The 13,170-nt window shown below is 51.9% G+C and overlaps 1 protein-coding gene across 2 annotated transcripts in view; it reads right to left on the minus strand.

Annotated features, from left to right (window-relative positions):
- rbm42 (RNA binding motif protein 42) overlaps nt 1-13,170 on the minus strand; it is a 50,958-nt gene that overhangs the window by 15,072 nt on the left and 22,716 nt on the right. For both annotated transcript variants that reach the window (XM_041181148.1, XM_041181149.1), the window contains exon 5: nt 384-529. In XM_041181148.1, the coding sequence (XP_041037082.1) occupies nt 384-529 (146 nt within the window). The remainder of the gene's footprint in view (nt 1-383; nt 530-13,170) is intronic.

The raw sequence follows: 13,170 nt of genomic DNA on the forward strand, positions 1-13,170 counted from the left end.
TGCACAGTGCTCCCAGTGTGGTCTAACCCAGGGATATGGAGACCGGAACTGTGCACAGTGCTCCCAGTGTGGTCTAACCAAGGGATATAGAGACTGGAACTGTGCACAGTGCTCCCAGTGTGGTCTAACCAAGGGATATAGAGACTGGAACTGTGCACAGTGCTCCAAATGTGATTTATCCTAGGTTTGTAAAGATTGAACATGAATTTACCCTATTATAATAATATCCCTCCAGAAGTGAACCTCGAAACGTGCTGCGTGTTCAGTGCTTAACCCGTTGAGAGATTCCGCAGAGTCTCTGTTGGCCTTGGCGGGGGGGAGGTGGGGGTTGGGGGGGGGGGGGGTCCCGCGGTACGGGGTGGGGGATAGAATTCCACACTCACGTTGGAGTAACGCACAGGATGCATCGGGCCCATTGGAGGAGGCGGAGCCATTGGATGGCCCATCATGAGCGGGGGAGGGGTCCGCATCGGAGGTCCCATCAGGGGAGGGGGAGGTGGTGGCCTCATCGGGGGAATCCTGGGACCAGCTGCAGAGGAAACAGCAGAAAGAGGCGTTAACCTTACCGGAAGCAGATCCACAGAACATAACATCCCAATAAATTCCTGGGACTGTACAAGAAGAATAACAGATACCTGGGAGTGAGTTACAGATTGGAATCTAATCGAGGAGTTCGGGGTGTTTTATATATAGAATAACACATACCCGGGAGTGAGTTACAGACTGGAATCTAATCGAGGGGTTTGGGGTGGGTTTATATATAGAATAACAGATACCTGGGAGTGAGTTACAGGTTGGAATCTTATCGAGGGGTTCGGGGTGTTTTATATATAGAATAACAGATACCCGGGAGTGAGTTACAGACTGGAATCTAATCGAGGGGTTTGGGGTGGGTTTATATATAGAATAACAGATACCCGGGAGTGAGTTACAGACTGGAATCTAATCGAGGGGTTCGGGGTGGTTTATATACAGAATAACAGATGACCGGGAGTGAGTTACAGACTGGAATCTAATCGAGGGGTTTGGGGTGGGTTTATATATAGAATAACAGATACCCGGCTTGAGTTACAAGTTTTAACTTCATCAAGCTATCGGTCACTGTATAACACTGGGGTACAGTACTGGTGGGACAGATCTGTCACTGTATAACACTGGGCTACAGTACTGGTGGGGACAGGTCAGTCACTGTATAACACTGGGGTGCAGTACTGGTGGGGACGGGTCTGACACTGTATAACACTGGGGTACAGTACTGGTGGGGACAGGTCTGTCACCGGATAACACTGGGGTACAGTACTGGTGGGGACGGGTCTGTTACTGTATAACACTGGGGTACAGTACTGGTGGGGACAGGTCTGTCACTGTATAACACTGGGGTACAGTACTGGTGGGGACAGGTTTGTCACTGTATGACGTGTACAGTACTGGTGGGGACGGGTCTGTCACTGTATAACACTGGGGTACAGTACTGGTGGGGACAGGTTTGTCACTGTATAACGTGTACAGTACTGGTGGGGACAGGTCTGTCACTGTGTAACACTGGGGTACAGTACTGGTGGGGACGGGTCTGTCACTGTATAACACTGGGGTACAGTACTGGTGGGGACAGGTTTGTCACTGTATAACGTGTACAGTACTGGTGGGGACAGGTCTGTCACTGTGTAACACTGGGGTACAGTACTGGTGGGGACAGGTCTGTCACTGCGTAACACTGGGGTACAGTACTGGTGGGGACGGGTCTGTTACTGTATTACACTGGGGTAGAGTACAGGTGGGGACGGGTCTGTCACTGTATAACACTGGGCTACAGTACTGATGGGGAAATACACATTACCTTATATCACGTGTACAGTATTGATGGGGACCAGTCAGTCATTGTGTTATACTGTGACTCAGTTTTGGTCGGGACAGGTCTGTCACTTTATAATACTGGGGTACAGCACTGGTGGGGACAGGTCTGTCACTTTATAATACTGGGGTACAGCACTGGTGGGGACAGGTCTGTCACTTTATAATACTGGGGTACAGCACTGGTGGGGACAGGTCTGTCACTATATAAATACTGGGATACAGTACTGGTGGGGACGGGTCTGTTACTGTATAACACTGGGGTACAGTACTGGTGGGGATGGGTCTGTCACTGTATAACACTGGGGTGCAGTACTGGTGGGGACAGGTCTGTCACTGTATAACACTGGGGTACAGTACTGGTGGGGACAGGTCTGTCACTGTATAACACTGGGGCACAGTACTGGTGGGGACAGGTCTGTCACTGTATAACACTGGGGTACAGTACTAGTGGGGACAGGTCGGTCACTGTATAACACTGGGGTACAGTACTGGTGGGGACGGGTCTGTCACTGTGTAACACTGGGGTACAGTACTGGTGGGGACGGGTCGGTCTCGGTATAACACTGGGGTACAGTACTGGTGGGGACAGGTCTGTCACTGTATAACACTGGGGTACAGTACTGGTGGGGACGGGTCTGTCACTGTATAACACTGGGGTACAGTACTGGTGGGGACGGGTCTGTCACGGTATAACACTGGAGTACAGTACTGGTGGGGACGGGTCTGTCACTGTATAACACTGGGGTACAGTACTGGTGGGGACGGGTCTGTCACTGTATAACACTGGGGTACAGTACTGGTGGGGACGGGTCTGTCACTGTATAACACTGGGGTACAGTACTGGTGGTGACGGGTCTGTCACTGTATAACACTGGGGTACAGTATTGATGGGGACGGGTCAGTCACTGTATAACACTGGGGTACAGTACTGGTGGGGACAGGTCTGTCACTGTATAGCACTGGGGTACAGTACTGGTGGGGACAAGTCTGTCACTGTATAACACTGGGGTACAGTACTGGTGGGGACAGGTCTGTCACTGTATAGCACTGGGGTACAGTACTGGTGGGGACAGGTATGTTACTGTATAACACTGGGGTACAGTACTGGTGGGGACAGGTATGTTACTGTATAACACTGTTGTACAGTACTGGTGGGGACGGGTCTGTCACTGTATAACACTGGGGTACAGTACTGGTGGGGACAGGTCTGTCACTGTATAGCACTGGGGTACAGTACTGGTGGGGACAAGTCTGTCACTGTATAACACTGGGGTACAGTACTGGTGGGGACAGGTCTGTCACTGTATAGCACTGGGGTACAGTACTGGTGGGGACAGGTCTGTCACTGTATAGCACTGGGGTACAGTACTGGTGGGGACGGGTCTGTTACTGTATAACACTGGGGTAGAGTACAGGTGGGGACGGGTCTGTCACTGTATAACACTGGGCTACAGTACTGATGGGGAAATACACATTACCTTATATCACGTGTACAGTATTGATGGGGACCAGTCAGTCATTGTGTTATACTGTGACTCAGTTTTGGTCGGGACAGGTCTGTCACTGTATAACACTGGGGTTCAGTACTGGTGGGGACAGGTCTGTCATTTTATAATACTGGGGTACAGCACTGGTGGGGACAGGTCTGTCACTTTATAATACTGGGGTACAGCACTGGTGGGGACAGGTCTGTCACTTTATAATACTGGGGTACAGCACTGGTGGGGACAGGTCTGTCACTTTATAATACTGGGGTACAGTACTGGTGGGGACAGGTCTGTTACTGTATAACACTGGGGTACAGTACTGGTGGGGATGGGTCTGTCACTGTATAACACGGGGGTACAGTACTGGTGGGGACAGGTGTGTCACTGAATGACACGGGGTTCAGTACTGGTGGGGACAGGTCTGTCACTGTATAACACTGGGGTACAGTACTGGTGGGGACAGGTCTGTCACTGTATAACACTGGGGCACAGTACTGGTGGGGACAGGTCTGTCACTGTATAACACTGGGGTACAGTACTAGTGGGGACAGGTCGGTCACTGTATAACACTGGGGTACAGCACTGGTGGGGATGGGTCTGTCACTGTGTAACACTGGGGTACAGAACTGGTGGGGACGGGTCGGTCTCGGTATAACACTGGGGTACAGTACTGGTGGGGACAGGTCTGTCACTGTTTAACACTGGGGTACAGTACTGGTGGGGTCAGGTCTGTCACTGTATAGCACTGGGGTACAGTACTGGTGGGTTCAGGTCTCTCACTGTATAACACTGGGGTACAGTACTGGTGGGGACAGGTCTGTCACTGCATAACACTGGGGTACAGTACTGGTGGGGACAGGTCTGTCACTGTATAACACTGGGATACAGTACTGGTGGGGACGGGTCTGTCACTGTATAACACTGGGGTACAGTACTGGTGGGGACGGGTCTGTCACTGTATAACACTGGGGTACAGTACTGGTGGGGACGGGTCTGTCACGGTATAACACTGGGGTACAGTACTGGTGGGGACGGGTCAGTCACTGTATAACACTGGGGTACAGTACTGGTGGGGACGGGTCTGTCACTGTATAACACTGGGGTACAGTACTGGTGGGGACGGGTCTGTCACTGTATAACACTGGGGTACAGTACTGGTGGGGACGGGTCTGTCACTGTATAACACTGGGGTACAGTACTGGTGGGGACGGGTCTGTCACTGTATAACACTGGGGTACAGTACTGGTGGGGACAGGTCTGTCACTGTATAGCACTGGGGTACAGTACTGGTGGGGACAAGTCTGTCACTGTATAACACTGGGGTACAGTACTGGTGGGGACAGGTCTGTCACTGTATAGCACTGGGGTACAGTACTGGTGGGGACAGGTATGTTACTGTATAACACTGGGGTACAGTACTGGTGGGGACAGGTATGTTACTGTATAACACTGTTGTACAGTACTGGTGGGGACGGGTCTGTCACTGTATAACACTGGGGTACAGTACTGGTGGGGACAGGTCAGTCACTGTATAGCACTGGGGTACAGTACTGGTGGGGACAAGTCTGTCACTGTATAACACTGGGGTACAGTACTGGTGGGGACAGGTCTGTCACTGTATAGCACTGGGGTACAGTACTGGTGGGTTCAGGTCTCTCACTGTATAACACTGGGGTACAGTACTGGTGGGGTCAGGTCCGTCACTGTATAACACTGGGGTACAGTACTGGTGGGGACAGGTCTGTCACTGTATAACACTGGGATACAGTACTGGTGGGGAAGGGTCTGTCACTGTATAACACTGGGGTACAGTACTGGTGGGGACGGGTCTGTCACTGTATAACACTGGGGTACAGTACTGGTGGGGACGGGTCGGTCACGGTATAACACTGGGGTACAGTACTGGTGGGGACGGGTCTGTCACTGTATAACACTGGGGTACAGTACTGGTGGGGACGGGTCTGTCACTGTATAACACTGGGGTACAGTACTGGTGGGGACGGGTCTGTCACTGTATAACACTGGGGTACAGTACTGGTGGGGACGGGTCTGTCACTGTATAACACTGGGGTACAGTACTGGTGGGGACGGGTCTGTTACTGTATTACACTGGGGTAGAGTACAGGTGGGGACGGGTCTGTCACTGTATAACACTGGGCTACAGTACTGATGGGGAAATACACATTACCTTATATCACGTGTACAGTATTGATGGGGACCAGTCAGTCATTGTGTTATACTGTGACTCAGTTTTGGTCGGGACAGGTCTGTTACTGTATAACACTGGGGTTCAGTACTGGTGGGGACAGGTCTGTCAATTTATAATACTGGGGTACAGCACTGGTGGGGACAGGTCTGTCACTTTATAATACTGGGGTACAGCACTGGTGGGGACAGGTCTGTCACTTTATAATACTGGGGTACAGCACTGGTGGGGACAGGTCTGTCACTATATAAATACTGGGATACAGTACTGGTGGGGACGGGTCTGTTACTGTATAACACTGGGGTACAGTACTGGTGGGGATGGGTCTGTCACTGTATAACACTGGGGTGCAGTACTGGTGGGGACAGGTCTGTCACTGTATAACACTGGGGTACAGTACTGGTGGGGACAGGTCTGTCACTGTATAACACTGGGGCACAGTACTGGTGGGGACAGGTCTGTCACTGTATAACACTGGGGTACAGTACTAGTGGGGACAGGTCGGTCAATGTATAACACTGGGGTACAGTACTGGTGGGGACGGGTCTGTCACTGTGTAACACTGGGGTACAGTACTGGTGGGGACGGGTCGGTCTCGGTATAACACTGGGGTACAGTACTGGTGGGGACAGGTCTGTCACTGTATAACACTGGGGTACAGTACTGGTGGGGTCAGGTCTGTCACTGTATAGCACTGGGGTACAGTACTGGTGGGGTCAGGTCTCTCACTGTATAACACTGGGGTACAGTACTGGTGGGGACAGGTCTGTCACTGCATAACACTGGGGTACAGTACTGGTGGGGACAGGTCTGTCACTTTATAATACTGGGGTACAGCACTGGTGGGGACAGGTCTGTCACTATATAAATACTGGGATACAGTACTGGTGGGGACGGGTCTGTTACTGTATAACACTGGGGTACAGTACTGGTGGGGATGGGTCTGTCACTGTATAACACTGGGGTGCAGTACTGGTGGGGACAGGTCTGTCACTGTATAACACTGGGGTACAGTACTGGTGGGGACAGGTCTGTCACTGTATAACACTGGGGCACAGTACTGGTGGGGACAGGTCTGTCACTGTATAACACTGGGGTACAGTACTAGTGGGGACAGGTCGGTCAATGTATAACACTGGGGTACAGTACTGGTGGGGACGGGTCTGTCACTGTGTAACACTGGGGTACAGTACTGGTGGGGACGGGTCGGTCTCGGTATAACACTGGGGTACAGTACTGGTGGGGACAGGTCTGTCACTGTATAACACTGGGGTACAGTACTGGTGGGGTCAGGTCTGTCACTGTATAGCACTGGGGTACAGTACTGGTGGGGTCAGGTCTCTCACTGTATAACACTGGGGTACAGTACTGGTGGGGACAGGTCTGTCACTGCATAACACTGGGGTACAGTACTGGTGGGGACAGGTCTGTCACTGTATAACACTGGGATACAGTACTGGTGGGGACGGGTCTGTCACTGTATAACACTGGGGTACAGTACTGGTGGGGACGGGTCGGTCTCGGTATAACACTGGGGTACAGTACTGGTGGGGACAGGTCTGTCACTGTATAACACTGGGGTACAGTACTGGTGGGGTCAGGTCTGTCACTGTATAGCACTGGGGTACAGTACTGGTGGGGTCAGGTCTCTCACTGTATAACACTGGGGTACAGTACTGGTGGGGACAGGTCTGTCACTGCATAACACTGGGGTACAGTACTGGTGGGGACAGGTCTGTCACTGTATAACACTGGGATACAGTACTGGTGGGGACGGGTCTGTCACTGTATAACACTGGGGTACAGTACTGGTGGGGACGGGTCTGTCACTGTATAACACTGGGGTACAGTACTGGTGGGGACGGGTCTGTCACGGTATAACACTGGGGTACAGTACTGGTGGGGACGGGTCTGTCACTGTATAACACTGGGGTACAGTACTGGTGGGGACGGGTCTGTCACTGTATAACACTGGGGTACAGTACTGGTGGGGACGGGTCTGTCACTGTATAACACTGGGGTACAGTACTGGTGGTGACGGGTCTGTCACTGTATAACACTGGGGTACAGTATTGATGGGGACGGGTCAGTCACTGTATAACACTGGGGTACAGTACTGGTGGGGACAGGCCTGTCACTGTATAACACTGGGGTACAGTACTGGTGGGGACAGGTCTGTCACTGTATAACACTGGGGTACAGTACTGGTGGGGTCAGGCCTGTCACTGTATAACACTGGGGTACAGTACTGGTGGGGACAGGTCTGTCACTGTATAACACTGGGGTACAGTACTGGAAGGACAGGCCTGTCACTGTATAGCAATGGGGTACAGAAGTGGTGGGGACAGGTCTGCCACAATATAACACTGGGATACAGTACTGGTGGTTACAGGTCTGTCACTGTATAACACTGGGGTACAGTACTGGTGGGGATGGGTCTGTCACTGTATAAAACTGGGGTACAGTACTGGTGGGGATTGGTCTGTAACTGTATAACACTGGGGTACAGTACTGGTGGGGACAGGTCTGTCACTGTATAGCACTGGGGTACAGTACTGGTGGGGACAAGTCTGTCACTGTATAACACTGGGGTACAGTACTGGTGGGGACAGGTCTGTCACTGTATAGCACTGGGGTACAGTACTGGTGGGGACAGGTATGTTACTGTATAACACTGGGGTACAGTACTGGTGGGGACAGGTATGTTACTGTATAACACTGTTGTACAGTACTGGTGGGGACGGGTCTGTCACTGTATAACACTGGGGTACAGTACTGGTGGGGACAGGTCAGTCACTGTATAGCACTGGGGTACAGTACTGGTGGGGACAAGTCTGTCACTGTATAACACTGGGGTACAGTACTGGTGGGGACAGGTCTGTCACTGTATAGCACTGGGGTACAGTACTGGTGGGTTCAGGTCTCTCACTGTATAACACTGGGGTACAGTACTGGTGGGGTCAGGTCAGTCACTGTATAACACTGGGGTACAGTACTGGTGGGGACGGGTCTGTCACTGTATAACACTGGGGTACAGTACTGGTGGGGACGGGTCTGTCACTGTATAACACTGGGGTACAGTACTGGTGGGGACGGGTCGGTCACGGTATAACACTGGGGTACAGTACTGGTGGGGACGGGTCTGTTACTGTATTACACTGGGGTAGAGTACAGGTGGGGACGGGTCTGTCACTGTATAACACTGGGCTACAGTACTGATGGGGAAATACACATTACCTTATATCACGTGTACAGTATTGATGGGGACCAGTCAGTCATTGTGTTATACTGTGACTCAGTTTTGGTCGGGACAGGTCTGTTACTGTATAACACTGGGGTTCAGTACTGGTGGGGACAGGTCTGTCATTTTATAATACTGGGGTACAGCACTGGTGGGGACAGGTCTGTCACTTTATAATACTGGGGTACAGCACTGGTGGGGACAGGTCTGTCACTTTATAATACTGGGGTACAGCACTGGTGGGGACAGGTCTGTCACTATATAAATACTGGGATACAGTACTGGTGGGGACGGGTCTGTTACTGTATAACACTGGGGTACAGTACTGGTGGGGATGGGTCTGTCACTGTATAACACTGGGGTGCAGTACTGGTGGGGACAGGTCTGTCACTGTATAACACTGGGGTACAGTACTGGTGGGGACAGGTCTGTCACTGTATAACACTGGGGCACAGTACTGGTGGGGACAGGTCTGTCACTGTATAACACTGGGGTACAGTACTAGTGGGGACAGGTCGGTCAATGTATAACACTGGGGTACAGTACTGGTGGGGACGGGTCTGTCACTGTGTAACACTGGGGTACAGTACTGGTGGGGACGGGTCGGTCTCGGTATAACACTGGGGTACAGTACTGGTGGGGACAGGTCTGTCACTGTATAACACTGGGGTACAGTACTGGTGGGGTCAGGTCTGTCACTGTATAGCACTGGGGTACAGTACTGGTGGGGTCAGGTCTCTCACTGTATAACACTGGGGTACAGTACTGGTGGGGACAGGTCTGTCACTGCATAACACTGGGGTACAGTACTGGTGGGGACAGGTCTGTCACTGTATAACACTGGGATACAGTACTGGTGGGGACGGGTCTGTCACTGTATAACACTGGGGTACAGTACTGGTGGGGACGGGTCTGTCACTGTATAACACTGGGGTACAGTACTGGTGGGGACGGGTCTGTCACGGTATAACACTGGGGTACAGTACTGGTGGGGACGGGTCTGTCACTGTATAACACTGGGGTACAGTACTGGTGGGGACGGGTCTGTCACTGTATAACACTGGGGTACAGTACTGGTGGGGACGGGTCTGTCACTGTATAACACTGGGGTACAGTACTGGTGGTGACGGGTCTGTCACTGTATAACACTGGGGTACAGTATTGATGGGGACGGGTCAGTCACTGTATAACACTGGGGTACAGTACTGGTGGGGACAGGTCTGTCACTGTATAGCACTGGGGTACAGTACTGGTGGGGACAGGTCTGTCACTGTATAACACTGGGGTACAGTACTGGTGGGGTCAGGTCTGTCACTGTATAGCACTGGGGTACAGTACTGGTGGGGTCAGGTCTCTCACTGTATAACACTGGGGTACAGTACTGGTGGGGACAGGTCTGTCACTGCATAACACTGGGGTACAGTACTGGTGGGGACAGGTCTGTCACTGTATAACACTGGGATACAGTACTGGTGGGGACGGGTCTGTCACTGTATAACACTGGGGTACAGTACTGGTGGGGATGGGTCTGTCACTGTATAACACTGGGGTACAGTACTGGTGGGGACGGGTCAGTCACTGTATAACACTGGGGTACAGTACTGGTGGGGACAGGTCTGTCACTGTATAGCACTGGGGTACAGTACTGGTGGGGACAAGTCTGTCACTGTATAACACTGGGGTACAGTACTGGTGGGGACAGGTCTGTCACTGTATAGCACTGGGGTACAGTACTGGTGGGGACAGGTATGTTACTGTATAACACTGGGGTACAGTACTGGTGGGGACAGGTATGTTACTGTATAACACTGTTGTACAGCACTGGTGGGGACAGGTCTGTCACTATATAAATACTGGGGTACAGTACTGGTGGGGACGGTCTGTTACTGTATAACACTGGGGTACAGTACTGGTGGGGATGGGTCTGTCACTGTATAACTCTGGGGTGCAGTACTGGTGGGGACAGGTCTGTCACTGTATAACACTGGGGTACAGTACTGGTGGGGACAGGTCTGTCACTGTATAACACTGGGGTATAGAACTGGTGGGGACAGGTCTGTCACTGTATAACACTGGGGTACAGTTAGGTGGGGATGGGTCTGTCACTGTATAACACTGGGGTACAGTACTGGTGGGGACCGGTCTGTCACTGTGTAACACTGGGGTACAGTACTGGTGGGGACGGGTCGGTCTCGGTATAACACTGGGGTACAGTACTGGTGGGGACAGGTCTGTCACTGTATAACACTGGGGTACAGTACTGGTGGGGTCAGGTCTGTCACTGTATAGCACTGGGGTACAGTACTGGTGGGGTCAGGTCTCTCAATTTATAACACTGGGGTACAGTACTGGTGGGGACAGGTCTGTCACTGTATAACACTGGGGTACAGTACTGGTGGGGACAGGTCTGTCTTTGTATAACACTGAGATACAGTACTGGTGGGGACGTGTCTGTCACTGTATAACACTTGGGTACAGTACTTGTGGGGACGGGTCTGTCACTGTATAACACTGGGGTACAGTACTGGTGGGGACGGGTCTGTCACTGTATAACACTGGGGTACAGTACTGGTGGGGACGGGTCTGTCACTGTATAACACTGGGGTACAGTACTGGTGGGGACGGGTCTGTCACTGTATAACACTGGGGTACAGAACTGGTGGGGACGGGTCTGTCACTGTATAACACTGGGGTACAGTACTGGTGGTGACGGGTCTGTCACTGTATAACACTGGGGTACAGTATTGATGGGGACGGGTCAGTCACTGTATAACACTGGGGTACAGTACTGGTGGGGACAGGTCTGTCACTGTATAGCACTGGGGTACAGTACTGGTGGGGACAGGTCTGTCACTGTATAACACTGGGGTACAGTACTGGTGGGGTCAGGTCTGTCACTGTATAGCACTGGGGTACAGTACTGGTGGGGTCAGGTCTCTCACTGTATAACACTGGGGTACAGTACTGGTGGGGACAGGTCTGTCACTGCATAACACTGGGGTACAGTACTGGTGGGGACAGGTCTGTCACTGTATAACACTGGGATACAGTACTGGTGGGGACGGGTCTGTCACTGTATAACACTGGGGTACAGTACTGGTGGGGACGGGTCTGTCACTGTATAACACTGGGGTACAGTACTGGTGGGGACGGGTCAGTCACTGTATAACACTGGGGTACAGTACTGGTGGGGACAGGTCTGTCACTGTATAGCACTGGGGTACAGTACTGGTGGGGACAGGTCTGTCACTGTATAGCACTGGGGTACAGTACTGGTGGGGACAGGTATGTTACTGTATAACACTGGGGTACAGTACTGGTGGGGACAGGTATGTTACTGTATAACACTGTTGTACAGTACTGGTGGGGACGGGAATGTCACTGTATAACACTGGGGTACAGTACTGGTGGGGACAGGTCAGTCACTGTATAGCACTGGGGTACAGTACTGGTGGGGACAAGTCTGTCACTGTATAACACTGGGGTACAGTACTGGTGGGGACAGGTCTGTCACAGTATAGCACTGGGGTACAGTACTGGTGGGTTCAGGTCTCTCACTGTATAACACTGGGGTACAGTACTGGTGGGGTCAGGTCTGTCACTGTATAACACTGGGGTACAGTACTGGTGGGGACAGGTCTGTCACTGTATAACACTGGGATACAGTACTGGTGGGGACGGGTCTGTCATTGTATAACACTGGGGTACAGTACTGGTGGGGACGGGTCTGTCACTGTATAACACTGGGGTACAGTACTGGTGGGGACGGGTCGGTCACGGTATAACACTGGGGTACAGTAATGGTGGGGACGGGTCTGTCACTGTATAACACTGGGGTACAGTACTGGTGGGGACGGGTCTGTCACTGTATAACACTGGGGTACAGTACTGGTGGGGACGGGTCTGTCACTGTATAACACTGGGGTACAGTACTGGTGGGGACGGGTCTGTTACTGTATTACACTGGGGTAGAGTACAGGTGGGGACGGGTCTGTCACTGTATAACACTGGGCTACAGTACTGATGGGGAAATACACATTACCTTATATCACGTGTACAGTATTGATGGGGACCAGTCAGTCATTGTGTTATACTGTGACTCAGTTTTGGTCGGGACAGGTCTGTCACTGTATAACACTGGGGTTCAGTACTGGTGGGGACAGGTCTGTCATTTTATAATACTGGGGTACAGCACTGGTGGGGATGGGTCTGTCACTGTATAACACTGGGGTGCAGTACTGGTGGGGACAGGTCTGTCACTGTATAACACTGGGGTACAGTACTGGTGGGGACAGGTCTGTCACTGTATAACACTGGGGCACAGTACTGGTGGGGACAGGTCTGTCACTGTATAACACTGGGGTACAGTACTAGTGGGGACA

Source organism: Carcharodon carcharias (genome assembly GCF_017639515.1).
Source record: "Carcharodon carcharias isolate sCarCar2 chromosome 29 unlocalized genomic scaffold, sCarCar2.pri SUPER_29_unloc_2, whole genome shotgun sequence".
NCBI classification, from domain to species: domain Eukaryota; kingdom Metazoa; phylum Chordata; class Chondrichthyes; order Lamniformes; family Lamnidae; genus Carcharodon; species Carcharodon carcharias.